The sequence below is a fragment of the Zootermopsis nevadensis genome, unplaced genomic scaffold (assembly GCF_977971745.1).
Source record: "Zootermopsis nevadensis isolate Lab colony 2312 unplaced genomic scaffold, Znev_1.0 Znev_ptg000003l, whole genome shotgun sequence".
Classification (NCBI taxonomy): domain Eukaryota; kingdom Metazoa; phylum Arthropoda; class Insecta; order Blattodea; family Termopsidae; genus Zootermopsis; species Zootermopsis nevadensis.
The window spans coordinates 5,649,052-5,666,608 of record NW_028259135.1 but is presented as its reverse complement, the minus strand read 5'-3'; the positions used below and the strand labels follow the sequence as shown (position 1 = coordinate 5,666,608).

The window sequence follows — 17,557 nt, the reverse complement described above, 5'->3', positions numbered from 1 at the left end:
ATATATTTTGTAAAAGTGTGATGAATCTCGCGGGCCGGAAAAATGTTCAAGGCGAGCCACATGCGGCCCGCGGGCCGCGGGTTGGCCACCCCTGTTCTAGAAGTAAGTAGAGATAAGATTTATGCTCTTAAATAATTAGTATAACATGAAAAATTGTTTGGTAAAATTAGGTTAGGTTTTATTTAATTAAATCACACTATTTGCTCTAACGTGACTTGAACTTTGAAACTCAGATCACATAAAAAGGAAGAAATATATTTCAAGAATGATGCTTAGTATTTAAAGGATAGGGGTACATTTCGTTTGTGTTATGAAGGCAGTCAGGCTAGTAATAAACCTGAACATACATTCTGTTACAGGTTTTCTCCTCGTACGTTCTGAACAGACGTCTGGTTGTTCAACCATTTATAGAACCAGCAATTCGGGACTCAAAATTTCCGGGAAGCTGTACGTTCAGCTATGGCTTAGGGGCAACCCTGTCCAGTCAGCGTATTGGACGTCCCTACCTGACCGTCTGATTCACTCGTTAGCATCCTGCTCGCCAACATCTATATAAGAGAGAGAAGGGGCCTCCGCCAGCTCACTGTGGCGCTGTGATCATGGCGACGTCTGTGCTATGGTTCTGTCTTGCGCCAATAGTGGCAAGTTTGGCTCTGGAGAATGCCAATACTCTTGCACCGTCTGCAGGTGAGTTCAATTGTTGAACGTTTTGAAATGTATTACTACAAACAAAAGAAAGTTGTTGCTGCAAACATCTTTCTGATATTTGCACCATACAGTGAACGCAAAATAACTCCGAGATTCATTGAACGTTATAAATACGCACGTGGGTGAGAAGGGAGGTCCATAAAGGAACGGAAGCAGATATTGAGATTCAACAAAATCCTTGCTTGTACAAAATAAGATGTGAAATTATTTGGTTTCGGCTGTAGGAGCAAAAAGTTAGGTTAAGGGCAGACTCGTGAAATATTTGCTACCGTTCGGCTCAGAATCTTTCGTATTTATATCTCCAGTCTGTAACTTGAAGATTAAAATATACCAAACTATGTCCGTAGGCTTGTCGTTCCTCTGTGGTGGTATGAAGCCTGAATATGGATTGAAGTAACATGAGGGCAGAGAATAAGTTTAAAGCTATCCAGCTTCTTCTGGGTTGTAGCACCATGTAGTCTGATGGAAGCAGCAAGGACCTCTGAAACGTCGGTAAACTTCTACCAGATTACACGGCGCCACAACCCACAAGACAGCTATCTTCATATTCACCGCTGTGAGAATGCGAAGTTCTGCTTAGTACAAGTTATTTCCCTCCAGATTTAATTACGACATTGAATGGGATAATTCTGTTTAAACTGATGTTGAGGAAATAGGCTGTAGGGATGTACTTGAAAAATTTGGTTCAGTAAAGTGAAACTTTCTATATTGCATGGTTGTGGAGCGCGGGGTTCGAATCAAACTCGATGCTTTGGTAAGTCCGTCTATTTGTGTGCTGCCATCTGCTTGCGTCAGACAGCATTATTTCTGACATCCTGATACAGAATTTGTAAATTTTTGTTCCAATTTTTTTTTTTTTAAATACTGAGTGACTGTCGTTCCGTTATCTTGTCTCTGAGTATAACAAGCGTATCCAATGTATTTTACTTAAATATCCTGTTTTTCTGCTGTATTTAGAAGGTACTGAAACTAATCAGCTCCAATGTCACAAAACCGTGACGAACATGGCCGCTTGCAATTGTCATGATTGGTTTGAAACAAGTGAGAGGCAAAGCAGCGTGACTAAATTTGTGCCATCAAATTTAAACTGCAAGGCTGTTTGTTTATTAATACATATAATTTCTTAATGTGCTTATTCATCTTCGAGGTAACTGCACGTAGATATTTTTAATTCACGTCTCTTCGGTTGGACGCGCGAACCATCTACTGCTGAAGTTCGGTATTTACACTACAGATGGCATACCACACTGCACAGAATCAACAGTTGTTCCTCTTTGTATTTCAATAAAAGTTTCTTCGTATCGAAACACATTTTAAAACTGGCAGCTACTGAAATAAATCCTGGTCCACTGAGGTAAAATCAAGAATAATATTGGCTGTAAAGCCGTTTTTACCAAAGGCTGCTCGTTCCTCTGTATTTGATCTCGATGTCCGATTAGGCCGCTTCCCTTCACTCTCAATATATCGATATCTCGAATGCGGCTGTTTCTGTACTGAAACCGCCATTAACCCTGACTACTCTCGGCTACTGCACGGACAATTAGTGTTTTTATTGTGCCGTAATTTTCAGACGACAGTGACTACCTGCCCCATCCCGTGAGGGCCGCCGTTGGACAAGCCAGCCGTCCCGCTTCGGACACCAGTTACATCCGTTTCGTGGAAATCGCCCCAGATGGCAGTGATGACTCGAGTCCGATCGCCGGCGATGAGGGCGCAATGCCATCTCTTGTCTTTTGGCCTAACCTGGCTGACCTTGAGGTCTTCCTGGCTAAGACCGGCAATTTGAAGCCCTGGAAAGTTGAGACCGGAATCTCAGGGAAGGAGAGCCGGTTCAGGCGCAGTCCGGGTCCCTTGGGTGGCGGTTCTCTTCTCTTCTCAGGGCCCAGTAGCAGCTTCTCGTCCAGCCAGAGCAGCTCCTCCTCGTCCTCCGGAGGCGGGGCAGGGGGCAGCTTAAGCAAGAGCGGCTCTTCCTCCAGTAGCGGGTCCTTCGGAGGAACACTTGGCGGCGGTGTGGGAGGAATCGGAGAGGGAGGAGGTGGATATGGAGGAAGCAGTAAATTTTTAGGCGGAGGTGGGGGTGTTGGAGGCGGCGGCAGTGGAGGACACGGAGCAGGCAGTGGGCTGAGTGGAGGAGGTTATGGAGGCGGTGGACTTGGAGGCGGCGGATTTGGAGGCAGCGGTAGTGGAGCCCATGCAGGAAGTGGTGGATTTGGAGGCGGCGGCAGTGGCGGACACGGAGCAGGCAGTGGGCTGAGTGGAGGAGGTTATGGAGGTGTTGGAGGCGGTGGACTTGGAGGCGGCGGACTTGGAGGCGGCGGATTTGGAGGCAGCGGCAGTGGAGCCCATGCAGGAAGTGGTGGATTTGGAGACGGCGGCAGTGGCGGACACGGAGCAGGCAGTGGGTTGAGTGGAGGAGGTTATGGAGGTGTTGGAAGCGGTGGACTTGGAGGCGGCAGATTTGGAGGCAGCGGCAGTGGAGCACATGCAGGAAGCGGTGGATTTGGAGGCGGCGGCAGTGGCGGACACGGAGCAGGTAATGGGCTGAGTGGAGGAGGTTATGGAGGTGTTGGAGGCGGTGGACTTGGAGGCGGCGGATTTGGAGGCAGCGGCAGTGGAGCCCATGCAGGAAGTGGTGGATTTGGAGGCGGCGGTAGTGGCGGACACGGAGCAGGCAATGGGTTGAGTGGAGGAGGTTATGGAGGTGTTGGAGGCGGTGGACTTGGAGGTGGTGGACTTGGAGGCGGAAGCAGTGGTAGTCAGTCAAGCTCCGGTAGTTCAAGCAGTAGCGGAGGAGGAGGCGGCATTGGCGGCGGACTTGGGGGTGGCGGCAGTGGCGTACACGGAGGAGGAAGCGGACTTAGTGGAGGAGGTTATGGAGGTGTTGGAGGCGGTGGATTTGGAGGCGGAGGCAGTGGAGCCAATGCTGGAAGCGGTGGATTTGGAGGCGGCGGTAGTGGCGGACACGGAGCAGGCAGTGGGCTGAGTGGAGGAAGTTATGGAGGTGTTGGAGGCAGTGGACTTGGAGGTGGTGGACTTGGAGGCGGAGGCAGTGGTAGTCAGTCAAGCTCCAGTAGTTCAAGCAGTAGCGGAGGAGGAGGCATTGGCGGCGGACATGGCGGTGGCGGTCTTGGAGGCGGCGGACTTGGAGGTGGCGGCAGTGGCGTACACGGAGGAGAAGGCGGTCTTAGTGGAGGAAGTTATGGAGGTGGACTTGGAGGCGGTGGACTTGGAGGCGGTGGACTTGGAGGCGGTGGACTTGGAGGCAGTGGACATGGAGGCGGAGGTAGTGGTAGTCAGTCAAGCTCCGGTAGTTCAAGCAGTAGCGGAGCTGTTGGAGGAGGAATTGGGGGCGGACATGGCGGTGGTGGACTTGGAGATGGCGGATACGGTGGAGGTGGATCAGGAGGAGGCGGCCACGGTGGATTCAGAGGTGGTGGTTATGGAGGTGGCGCCAGTGGAAGTTCCTCGAAGAGTTCAGCCTCCAGCTCCAGCCAGAGCGGTGCAGGCGGGTGAGTTTCACTGCGCTCGCATCGAGCGGTGCCGCTCAGCTCAGGTTGTCTGTTTTTCTGTCTGTCCCGTACTTCCGTAGCGTAAGAGAACTGTCTGTGCGCCTCTCCGTCTGCAAACTTCTCGTCCCAAATAAAGCCTTCAGTTTGTGAATGTTGCAGGGGCAGAACAGGAGGGAAGTTGGTTACGTGTAAGAACCAGCAGGGGCTCACACACCACTGCCTTGTTGAAAACTTTTTTATTTTCAAAAAAATACATGTTTTAGCCAATAGGCGTGTCGCAATGTAAAGCATCGCGCAGCGCAAATTCTGGCAGGACTACAGAAAGTAGCTCTAACCGCCATGTAATTCCTTGAGGGTCGCGTTCAGACGAAGACTGGGCCTGAGACGGTTGGATTAATGGCGATGCGTGTCCGTAGAAAGTGGACTGAAACCTGTGTCCGTCTCTGTAAAGATTGAGGTAACAAGGCTTTAAGCGATCCGTTTGCCCTGTCTCTCCTCTTAAGCACGTCACATAGTTGAAGTTACCTGCTGTTTACAAGCGGACTGTCAGCATTTGTCAGTCACGTTTTGACATTCACGCGCTAATGAGTGGCTGGCCTTGACATTCAGGAAATTTTGTGGGTAAAATAAAGATTGTAGTCTGTGCACAGTGACGATTAGCAGCAACTGATGTGTCACTCACAAAAAGTTAATTGTCCCACTACATGCCATGTAGGCGCTTGGGGGAGGGGTGGTGTAGTTCCTACTCATTCTTGACATCGGCACCAGATGGGGCGATTGGTCAGCATCACGCCCCGACCGCGTTTTACCACTGGGAAAGGACGTAGGTACCTATTGGATAGCAGGTTGAGTGGGCCTCAGAATCGATCTGGACGCTGTGCCGAAGATAGAGATCTCTTGCCTCTACCGGGAATTGAGTTCCGGTTTCCGGATTTTAGCCTCTGACCGAGTTCTCATCACTAGTTAAGTTACTTCCTTCAATTTCAACACTTGGAACCTTGTACTACTTCAATTCTTAGATAAAATTTACTGCACATTGCAATCAGCGGTTTTCGTAGGGTAAGCAAATACGGTACCCATCAGGAAGGCAGGACGGATCAGAAACAGGCAGGGTATCGAACAATTAAACATCTAAGATTTCAGAGAGTATGAAGATGACAGTCCTCTGGGATATTGCGCAGTGTAATCTCGCATAAAACGATGTGTTTCAGACAGTAAGCACCTCTGAAACGTCGGTGGTCTACGACACTTTTCGCCGCAATTCCCCACAAGATAATCACCTTCAATGAAGCATCTGGTGAAGATGGCTGTCGTCCGGGTTGTTGCGCCGTGTAGTCTGGTAGAATTTTACCGATGTTTCAGATGTCCTTGCTGCCTCCATCATCAGGGTTTGTCACTCAACGTCCTCAAGATGGAAGCAGCAAAGACCTCTAATACGTTGGTAATCTTCAACCCTGAAGACAGTCATCTTCGGACGTACCGCCGTGAAAATTTGAAATTCTACTGAATATATGCTGCTTTGACATTGATTATAACGTGTTGCATTTGAGGTATGGAGTACAAGAGTAAAACCAAGCTTTGTAATTGCTTTACAGGCATGGGGCAGGGTGTGATTCCTGTGGAGGCGATGAAAATATCCTGCTGTCAAGAATCGGATCGTCTGATGACGGCTCAACTGGAGTTGGCGGCAGTGGCGCCTCTACGGGCAAGGGCGTGTACTCGGCCTCAAGCTCCTCGATTGACCACACCGGAAGAGTCACGTACAGCGCTCACGCGGGAAAAGTGTGAAGCTCTACGTACAGATTTGCAGATCAAATTACTGCAAATGAAACCCAATATTCATTGTTGTCAGCTGAACAGCAACAATATGTTTTAATAAATCACGGTTGTAAACAAACTTTCACGGACTTTTATGACATTAACGTGTACTCTCTTCTTTGTACTCTATTCTGAGGCCTCAATTACATGCTTCTGAGTCTGTCCAGTAAATTACCTGTGAAGTAAGTGCCAAAACGTGGCATGGACATCTTCCTTATCAATAATTTTTCCTCCCGAATGGGAGGTGGTAACAGAACCCGGAAGTTCAACAATGCCGCTGACACGCCGCACGACTCTGGCCCCTCCCATCTTGATGGTACCTCGCGGCCATACAAGTTTATCTTTTGCATCAGACAATTTCATTCCAACCGGGGCCAGCTGCATTTCTCCGTTCTAACAACAATGTGTCAGCAAATTGGCCACACTCATGCAATACAACAATGCAAATTGTTGTTTTGTGCACCCTGATCTTTGGTGTTTAGGAAATACCTGCATCGGTTGATGCAGTTGAACTGAACGGGTGCAAACGTTGTGTGTTCCAAGAACCGTTTGAGACTTGTACATTTCTTCTCAGTTGGTGCGCTTAAGGGACAAAATGAAAGATGCTGTAACACATACCTCGTTGTATTTTGCGAGTGCGTCATATGCTGTACACTATTTCGTTAGTGTTCATCAGGCTCACGTGGACGCTCTGTACATTTTGAGCTTTGCATTGGCTCGTAGCCTCCTTCCATTGTTTTGAGACAGCGCTGTTGTGGGCAGTCGGCGTAACTGTGGGTTAGTTACGAGGAAGAGTTTGTCGAGACCATGCTAGTTGATCCTACTGGTCACGCTGGGCTGCCTATTTGAGTCAGGTCCAGTGGTCAGTAAGTTATTAGTGTTGTTCATATATAATCTCCACACTTCAAATTTATTTCGAGATAGTCCCTCAAATGTTGGCGTTTTGTTATCACTATGACCTCGGCTTCGAGTCTATGGGTCCTAAAAATCATCCATTTGATTAATGTTTCGCGATCTACAAGTTTAATTATACGGCTTAACAATTATTGTTTTGTCCGTTCAAATACGCTTTGGTGCTTAGTATTCATTATTGCTATACGCATATGTTTATAGCCATCGTTATGTTTTCTTATTGTTATTAAATTATATGTAAACATGAAATCCACGGCTACATTTCGTGTGACTTAGAACATTCTCCATCTATGGTTTGGTAATGCGACAAATGACCTTGAATTATTTTCGTGTTTCGTCTCCTATCGTATGTCACCACTGCTGCTGCACATTATTGTTGTTGAGTGCAGTCGCAGTTTTCCTCAGTTAACTACCGCTCTACGTGGTCAACTGCGGTAGAGGGACAGTTGACAACCTTGTTCAAAAACACTTCCTGTTCCGTAAAACTGTTTGTACCAGGTACGTATCGGTGGTGGCGTCTTGTGATACGTTGTTCTGAAACGTCTTTGGACCTGTTTATCCGGTTTAGTTTCGATAAACCACTCCAAGCACTGTGCCTTGTCCTGCGGGTTCATTGAGACTGACCTGATTCACAGAGAAGGGTACAGTGCAGTGGAAAACAAAGGCTGATACCATATACCGAAAACTCTGTGAAATCGCAGATGACTCTCAAACTGTGTCTATGTCTCTTAGTAAATGCTCTATTCACGAATAAATTTGTAAACATAATTTATATACATTCTTCAGTAAAGAGAAAGTGGAATTAATTTCTAGCATTTTGTATACTTTCTTGTATTTTCCTATTCAGGGCATAATAATTATCAAGCCACGGCCTTAAATTCTATTTTCCATTGTTTCTTAACGGAAGTCCCGCAAGTTGTTAGAATGTATTTTTATGCCATATTGCTGCACATTTTGAAGTTTTTCTGTCAAATGTTTTAATTCCAGACTGTAATAAAATACAGCCGCCACGGTGGTCTAGCGGTCAGAACGCTGGCCTTGTAATCCTGGGGTCCCGGGTTCAATTCCCGGTGGTGCTCAGATTTATAACTTGTGTTGGGCAAGGCCGTGGTCTAGGCAACACGGAGTTTTCCTCCGGGGGCTTCTCCGGTTTCTCCGTGGCATCCCAACAATTACTCAACTCACACACACAGAAGAAGGCAATGGCAAACCACTTCTGATCATCTCTGCCAAGAACGTATATATGTATGAGCAGGGCCCTGACAACCTGAAGAGGATGGAAGGATCCTGTTCATGATATATGAACCTGTCGTCAGACAGAACACTAAAAAAATACAACGATGAAAGAACTGTACTTATTCTTTATATTTTACTTAGTCTGGAGTATATTGAATCAAAATGTGTGCGAATTTTGGGGAGAGGGTCAGGTATCAGAGAGGCTGAGAAAATCTGCTGTACCCGATGAGTGTAAATAGTCAATTTATTGATAGATTTATTCAAGAATATGTTTCTATTCCATGTCAATTAGGCCCCTTGTCACCACGGCATTCCGCGATGATTTTTGCGTCGATAAACACGAGTGTGAGCTGTTTGCTTATCGCATAAAAAATGCAGACTGGGGATACTTAAGTAACTCTTACGTAACTTTGAAAATATTAATGTCATACGGAACAAAGCAGAAGGTTAACTTACAAGTCAAGTGTGGACCAGATTCATTGTTCGATTGTGCATTCCACAGGCTCGTTCTAGTTATCATGCAATAGGCAACATGAGCTCCATGGGGCGGTGTCAGAGGTCCCCAGGGACACAGATCGCCCGCCACAGACCACCAGTCGATTGATTCAGTATCTTCGCTTCGGTTCCTGAGCTAGCAGGGACGGCAAGACTATCACGTAAGTAACATAAAGCTAATTAGGTGAAAACTGAGCACATTTAAATGGGATTTTAAATTTATTGTCTACATTATCATTACGTAACTTATAATCCTGGGGTCTCGGGTTCGATTCCCGGCGGTGCCCGAATTTATAACTTGTGTTGGGCAAGGCCGTGGTCTAAGCAACACGGAGTTTTCCTCCGGGGGAATCCCCGGTTTCTCCGTGGCATCCCAACAATTACTCCATTCACACACAGAAGAAGGCAATGGCAAACCACTTCTGGATCATCTGCCAAGAACGTATATGAACAGGTCCCAGTCCGAGAAGAGAAAAGGATGGAAGGATCCTGTTCATATGGACCTGTCGTCAGACAGAACATTAAATAAATAAATAAATAACTCAAATTGATACCTATCGATGTCTTAAAAAGTGATTAACTGTAAAATACTCGGTGCGTTCATAAGAAATGCAACTATGCGGGTAGGCTACAGTGTTCAATTTGCAACCCTCAACAAAATGGCTCTCTTCTGGGCAGCTCCGTGCAGACTGGTAGATGTTTACCAACGTTTCAGAGGCACTTGCTGCCTCCATCATCAGGGTGAGGGATACTCACTGTGGCAGCAATGGCTTCTGAAACGTCGGTAAACTGGTACCAGACTTCGTACACGTCGCAACAACCTAGAAGACAGCCATCCTCGGACTCATCGCCGTGAAAACCTCAAGTCATACATACCTACAGCCCTTTGATTATAATAATTAGGTGTCGGAAGCAGACTTAAAGGTTGACACAACCCTTCGGGTTGATTCTGCAAGAATTTGTCTCGGGATCCACAAAATTATAATGCATCTGCAGTGAAGAAGACTGCGATTATGACGGCAAAGTATCAGCTTATAAAGCGTTTGTACGTAACGTCTGTGACTTTTTTCGATTTTAATATCCAAAATGGTGGGCCGTTTTGGTTTATCAGGAGAGTTCGAAATCACTCGGAACTCCGATTACAGTACCTCTGTCCGTCACACGAAACAAGCCTGAAAAGGATCAACCGATTTTGATAATATCGATTGTAGAGAATTTGACGAAAATTTGTCGACCGATTTCGATTTTTATTCAGTCGGTATAGTGACTGGCTACGGACTGGGTGACCGGGATTCGATCTCCGACGGGGGTAGAGGATTCTTTCTCTAGCCTCTGCGTCCAGACCGGCTCTGGGGCTCACCCAGCCTCCTCTACAATGGGTACCGGGGTCCTTTGCCGGGGGTAAAGCCGGCCGGGGCGTGACGCTGACCACTCACCCTCATCTAGTGCCGAGGTCAAGAATGAGTAGGAGCTGTACCTCCTCTCACCCCAAGCGCCTACATGACGCATAGTGGGATAGCTTTTAATCTTGTCACAGTAGACCATTCAACATTTATGTAATAATTCGGTTTCTGTAATGCAAGTTCGTAATGAGAAAAATTAAGTCAGTATTGAATTTAGACTACGCTGAATTCAGTTGTTTTATTCGATTAACACAACTCTTATTTATATATTACACAAGCTATTTGGAGCATTTTTACTTAACTTTCTTCAGTGTGCATGTTCTGCGTAGTGACCGGAGAAGCCTTAGTTTTTATTGTTTGGTCGTTCAGCACCAGTCGAAAAGAAAGACCCGTTAAATTCAACGGGGAACAGTTTATTCATATTTCCACATGTAACCAATTACCTCTTCGTCTTTCACCTTTCAGTAATTGATATCCTACTGAAGTTTTCTACACGCACTGCGTAACTATGGGCGGTGCGTGCAAAATAGAATATTCTGCCACCTAGCATCATTACCGGGAACTTCATTAGTCATGAATCGAAATTCTGGCTTCTAGCCACATCGAATAGTTAGTTATCTGTTAACAGATAACATTCGCTTGCGAATTTCGTATTTGCTTATGAGAGGAGAAGAGTTCACACAAAAATTATTCAAGATTTGCTCTCATAAAACAACACTGACAGTGTAAGTAATTTGAACAACTATTCTTGAGACTAACCTATTTCGACGCTCGCGTCCATTAAGCGAGCATTGCATACTTTTAAATCTTTTTTATTTTTTATTAGACGTTGCCAACGCCCTAAAGTGAAAGAAGAACGCACTACTGACCGCCATTCTCCATTTGTGAAATTGTCGTATTTTTTTCCTAGGAGGTAGGCAACATGACGTGCATGACAGGAGGTTAATATTTTACAATTAGAACCTACTATTACTACTCTTATCGTCATTTTCAATGCAAGCATGGCTTCTGCCAGTCCAGACAGCGTGCAGTAGATTACGAGATGCCTTTTATTAAATGTGCTGTAACGACAGCTCAGTCACTTGAACGATCGTAAGTCTGAACGCCTCTGATACGTTCAGTAATCGGGGTCGCCTTGTCCTATGTTGTAGTGCGTGAACTAGAAATCATTGGCTATTGCAGCTGGTGGGAGAAGATCACTTCAGACAACGTGTCCTTTATGAGAACGGTTTGGACAACCACCTATCCTAAAATGTAAATCAAACTAACAAATATTTTATCTTTCATTTACCACCCCCCTAACGTGTTGCCATCTGGAGACCTCCCGCAAATCATTTTCAACTATCTGGCTTCCAGACTGCTTTACAAACCCCAGGTCTCAAATACAGTGTTTTCCTTCCAAAGGCAAGTAGGCAAATTCCTACTCCATAAAACGTTTAATGCAATGGCCTTAGATCATAAACTTAATTTGATTTCTTTTCTAGCACCACGTATCCTTATCCTGTAACAATGGCCTCACGCATCGTCGCTGTAATGGGGGTGATGGCTATGGTAACATCAACAGGTAAGCCTGATTCATTAGTATTCACATAGAATAATGGAATATGTGTTAGACTTAACCTCTCTATGGCATATGCGCATTCGGCAAAAAAACGACATTGACTGAAGCGATAGCTGACAGACGTGGTCTGCGCCGGACACGGTCGCTGCGGGAACCGGAATCAGCTAGACGACGGATATGCCGGACACGGTATAGACGGACCCCGCCTCTGCCAGGCCGGGTTTACGGTGAAACGACTATCAAAATAAAAAATTTCTTCAAAACTCTAAAAATCACTCAAAATTTTCAGATAGTTTATAAATAACATCAACGACGAGAACATTTTTAAAATTTTTGAATTTTTTTCCAAAATTTAAATTATTTAAAATTATCAGTTTTAGTGAGCTTTAAGGACATTTTACATCAATTGGTGATTTTTCGAAAATTTTGACTTTTTTGCAAATTTCGTGTCAAACGGTGTCTGCCGAAACCAGTCTCTGCCTCCCCGGTCACTGCCAGACCCGGCCCTTCCCGGTATCTGCCTACGTGGTGTCTGCCGCAACTGGGCTTTACAGAGACGGCACGTCAGAGACCGTGTGCGGCACAGACCGCGTTCGTTCGAGACAAGGTGCATCAGACGCAGTTCGACAGCGACCGGCCTGCAAGGCATCAGGTGGGGAGAATTTTGAAAGAAATAATGAAAAATTTGAAAAGTTCGAAAATCCAAAAAACCGCTGGAAACTGTCCAAAAAACTTAAAAAGCGAATTTTTTTTTGGAAAATTCGACTTTCAATTTTTTTTCAAAAATTTCAAACTTTTTTTGTTTTGTGCGCTTTTCAGACAATTTCCAGCGTTTTTTGATTTTTCGAAAATTTTGAATATTTTTTCAAAACTATCACCAAGAGATGCATGCCAACCTCGGCGAATGCCTCACCCTGTCTCTGCCCTACTCGGCCTCGATCCTTTCCTATTGCTGACTGCCTCGGTTTCTGCACAACCGGCCTATGCAGGGCTCCATGTGTGGCCAACCGTGTCCTTGCCCCTCTCTGTATCTGCCTTACGTGTTGAATCCCGCACCTCGGCTTAAAGTAGACGGCACGTAAGAGACCGTGTGAGGCACAGACCGCGTTCGTCAGAGACACAGCACATCAAACACAGTCCGACGGCGATCTGTCCTGCATGGCATCAGGTGGGGTGAAATTTGAAAGAAATTTTGCAATTTTTTAAAAATTTCAAAAACAAAAAACGCTGGAAATTGTCCAAACAGTGCACAAAACCATTTTTTTTTAAAAAAATTCCACTTTAAATTTTTTTTCACAAATTTAATTTTTGTTTTGTTTTATGCGCATTTCAGACAATTTCCAGCGTTTCTTGAGTTTTCGAAAATTTTGTAATTTTTTTCAAAACTCTCACCAAGAGATGCATGCCGACCTTTGCGAGTGCCTCACCCTGTCTCTGCCGGACTCGGCCTCTATCTCACCGTTTGCCGTCTGCCTCGGTGCCTGCATCAACTGGCCTATGGAGGACTCGCTGTGTGAACGATCGTGCCTCTGCCCGTCTCGGTCTCTGCCTTACGTGGTGTCTGCTGCAATGTACTTTTCAGAGACGGCATGTCAGATACCGTGTGAGGCACAGACTGCGTTCGTCCGAGACACAGTGCATCAGACGCAGTTCGACAGCGACCGGCCTGAAGGCATCAGGTGGGGATAATTTTGAAAGAAATAATTAAAAATTTGAAAATTTTCGCAAATTCAAAAAATGCTGGAAATTGTCGAAAATGCGCAAAAAACCTATAATTTTTTAAAAATTTCATTTTGAAATTTTCAAAAAAATTTGGTTTTGTGCGCTTTTCATACAATTTCCAGCATTTTTTGATTTTTTGAAAATTTTTAACATTTTGAACTTTTTTCAAAACTCTCCCCAAGGGGTACATGCCAGCCTCGGTAAATGCCTCACCCTGTCTCTGCCGGACTCGGCCTCTATCTCACCCGGTTGCCGTCTGCCTCGTTGCTGCAGCGACTGGTCTCTGCAAGACTCGGTGTGTGAACGATCGTGCCTCTGCCCGTCTCGGTCTCTGCCTTACGTGGTGTCTGCCGCAACTGGACGTTTCAGAGACTGCATGTCAGATACGGTGTGAGGCACGACTGTTCGTCCGAGACACGGAGCTTTAGGCTCAGTTCGACAGAGACCGGCCTGCAAGGCATCAGGTGGGAGAATTTTTAAAGTAGTATTGAAAAATTTGAAAATTTTCGAAAAATCAAAAAATGCTCTAAATTGTCCAAAAAGCGCAATAAACACTAAGTTGCAGTGGAACCACGGTTCCGGAGTATTTGACGTAAATACGTCTATTGTAACCGTCCAGGCAACGCTGCAAGGGCGAGCTGGCCGAAATTCGTCAAAAACAAAGGATCGGCTGTAAAGTGAGAAAGTTGGGGGAGGCCTCACATGTGGTCCTTTTTTGGGGGGGGGGGGGAGTAACCGAGCAGCAGGCAGTGGTGTTCAGGAAGGGTGTCTGGGCAGTTGCAAAAGAGTCGTGGAAAGTTTCTTGAAGGTAGAGGTTGGGACGTTTGTGGGCTGGTGTTTTGAAATAAATACATAATAAAGTTATTATTGGATTAACAGTGAATCATTATCCGTTCGTCATACATCCGATCCCCGTGTACGACCCTGAGCACCCGAGCTAGCCTAGGCAAACGAATAACCAAGGACGGTTATACTATACAGTGGCTTTATTCTAAATATTTTCTTTATACACGCTTTACAATTTATTAAAGTTTGAGTAACACAGTACTGCCTACCTTAAATTAGTTACGCTAAAGATGGGTCTGTGGTAGCTGAAATATGTTATAAAATTTGTACACTTCAGAGTATCAACATTTCGTGCAAATACCATATGTATAGAAGATTTTGATCTAGTAGTACTACATTGAGGATTTGACATCAACATTAAGCCAAACGTTTCCTCCATAAATGTGACAAAGCTTTGATTTTCCTCCTTCTTTAAATCAATGTTAAAATCTCCTGTCAATATTATCGGCATTGTATTAGGATCTTCTGTGGCCATAACTGAAAACATCTTTGTATAATTTCTCAAATGACTCACAATAAATCCCTTACAATCATCAATAGGTGTGTATATATTGTACATAGTATGACGCGACAAACTAACGCAACAATAGATTTCTTAATAATTCTTATATAAGATAAGTACTTGTGATATTGAAAAACGTTTTTACCAGCACAAAATTATCTAATCGACAACGCACTTCTTCTACAAGCGATTCACAGCTCAGCCCTTTCCGCAATAAAGAAAGCGGATTGTTGATTGTAGTAATGTAACACAACAATGCAGAGTAAACAGATGACATTTCCTAGGTAACATAACAATGCATGCAGGCTGACTATTGTTGTCAGTCCATATTTACAAATTGTTGATATTTCCTAGGTAACCGTCTTACACATTTTCGTTACACTTCTTTGCGGAATGACCCTTCCATATAGACGTATTTACGTCAATAAATTTGAAAATTTCACTTTCAATTTTTTTTAAAATTTAAATCTTTTTGTGCGCTTTTCAAATAATTTCCAACATTTTTTTAATTTTCGAAGCTTTTCAAAAGTTTCAACTTTTTTCAAAACTCTCCCCAAGGGGTGTATGCCAGCCTCGGTGAATTCCACATCCTGTCTCCGCCGGACTCGGCCTCTACCTCACCCGGTTGCTGACTGCCTCGATTTCTGCAACAACCGGCCTCAGCAGGACTCGGTTTGTGACCTTCAATGTCTCTGTCCGTCTTGGTCTCTGACCAATTGTTCGAAAATGAATAAAAAATCTGAATGTTTTCAAACTTGGATAAAATTGTCAATACTGTGTGTCTCGCTGGATTTCTGTTTGCCTAGGTAGGTGGCTGTTTTTTGGTGTTGTTTTTTTTCTTCCTGACTGGGAGGCTAGCTTCCAGCCTGGCTATCTTTCTGACAAAAAGTGGTTTGTAACTTGACTGCTGATTGCCCTGCTGTCTGTCTGGCTGCCAGAACGGCTGTTGGCTGTCTGACTGGCCACCTGGCTGTGTGCTGACGAGCTGGCTGACTGCCATTCCGGCGCCCAGTGTTCCTCCCTGGCTGTTTTGGTATGTTGGCTTGTTCCTGACACTGAGCATGGCGCAGTAGAGTTAGTGTCTTATTTTGTTTTTTGAGGTTATGGAGGCAGAGAGGAGACAAGTCCTGACGACGTGGGGATCATTCCACCGGTATTCTTCATGACGATGAAGGATGCGGATCTTCTCGAAAACAGTCCAAATCGCTATGAAGACGCGATGACGACGTCGGATTCCGGCCACCGCCCCCTCTCTCACCTCCACCTGACGAGTTCAGACAGTTTCATGTCTTTGGTACAAGCAATGTCGGGCAGACACTTCGAGCTTCCTGAGACCGAAGGACAACGAAGGCCTAGGCAGCCGACCAGGTTCGCAAAGCGGTACAAGGGCAGCACACAATGGAAAACCGTGTCAGGCACTGTTTATTGAGACGATCTGAAATTCACAGTCTATGGTTCGAGAACCTCTCCACGCACACAAATAGTTTCAGTGGGTTTTACGTGGGGAACAGTAAATGAACTTTTTGTGTGTACTAAAGTATTAATATTACGTGGATTCAGAGCTCCGCTGCTGACTTATTTCTTTCATTAAGATCTTATTTCTAGTAAGTCTGATCTTTTTACCTTCTTTGGTTGAGACCTATGTGCTTATGTACCATTGCGGATATTATCTTGAAAATAAACCACCAAATACAAATTAAGTATTCATTTCAACCTACACGTTTCGTCTGTGCGTTACGCACATATTCAGCAAACAGTCTAACAGGTTTTATAATATTGTCCTCAACATTTTAGTAGATGTTTCAATAATTGCTTTTATATGGTGAAACGTTCAGCAAAATTTTGTCGCCGTTTTTTGCACATTATACTTCAAAATTTGTAAATCAGAAATTTCTGTAGATCAAATCCCATGAATTCCAGATGAGAGGAAAGTAATAAAATTAATCTTAAATATAGGCGAATATGAGGAATGTGTTTACAGAAGGAGGGCAGCAGACGGAGTGGTGTGAACACGGAAATGCTGTTGAAAATTTTCGATACCGTTTATTGACTTGCTTAGTAACCTTCTCAAGAAGAATGCCGCATCATGAAGCTGGATTTTTCTTTTTGCGAAGTTTCACCTGCTTCCTGAAACAGTTATGAATAACAGCGCTTAGTGTTCTTGTGTCTACATTCGGATCCGTAACGTGACACTTGAACGGCGCCAAACAATTCTTATCTTTTCCTTGCCTGATAATTTTATTGCAGATTCCAAATACGTCACAAGGATAACGGTTTCCCAGAATATTCCATCGGGCATGTATCTGATGCAAGTTACTGTAATTCACATCCGCGACAGGAGATCGGTACAGCAATTTGCATTTCGTAGACGTTCTGCACAGAACTCATCGCTTGTCTGATCCTCTGCCGGAAGAACAGCGTGATGTCTTGTTGCAAGGCGCTGACATGCCAGAAATGCTTGCAGAGGGTCACACCATCCCATTTCACATGTTACAGAAAGATTAGGGTCAATTATTATAATTCTTTGTGGATGGTGTTAGTTGCTAGTAATCCTCCAAGGCCGTAGCCGGAGCTCCGGTCTACTGAGATAGGCCTTCAGATAGCCGACGACAAGCGACGGACTACAGGTCTGTGACTTCGAGTGCCATGTCATTCGCTAGCTTAACGTGGCGGGCGGCCTTTCCTGGGCAAATATACTTCTCAAACCTCAGGGTCAGACCCGACTCAAGTGCATCTCGTTCAGGAGACAAACATCGACGCCGTCCTAACCGAGACTGTTCCAATTCCTGATTCCTGCAGCGAACACCGTCGATTTTCCGTGAAGACGGCAGCAAGGACTTTTCGC

At 45.0% G+C, this 17,557-nt stretch overlaps 1 protein-coding gene across 4 annotated transcripts; it reads left to right on the top strand.

The window, feature by feature from the left end:
- The first annotated feature begins 538 nt into the window (after nt 1–538).
- On the top strand, nt 539–16,408 carry LOC110832583 (uncharacterized). Of its 4 annotated transcripts, none has more exons than XM_087340836.1 (6): nt 539–687; nt 2,279–2,980; nt 3,020–4,217; nt 5,813–8,839; nt 11,566–11,645; nt 15,813–16,408. In XM_087340836.1, the coding sequence occupies exons 1-4, from the start codon at nt 600–602 to the stop codon at nt 6,003–6,005; spliced, it is 2,181 nt and encodes a 726-aa protein (XP_087196962.1). In that variant the 5' UTR covers nt 539–599; the 3' UTR covers nt 6,006–8,839; nt 11,566–11,645; nt 15,813–16,408. The 4 variants fall into 4 exon arrangements, with proteins under 4 accessions (XP_087196962.1, XP_087196972.1, XP_087196969.1 ...); XM_087340846.1 differs by having other exon boundaries at nt 540–687; nt 3,281–4,217; XM_087340843.1 differs by having other exon boundaries at nt 540–687; nt 2,279–3,133; nt 3,281–4,217.
- The last annotated feature ends 1,149 nt before the right edge of the window (nt 16,409–17,557 follow it).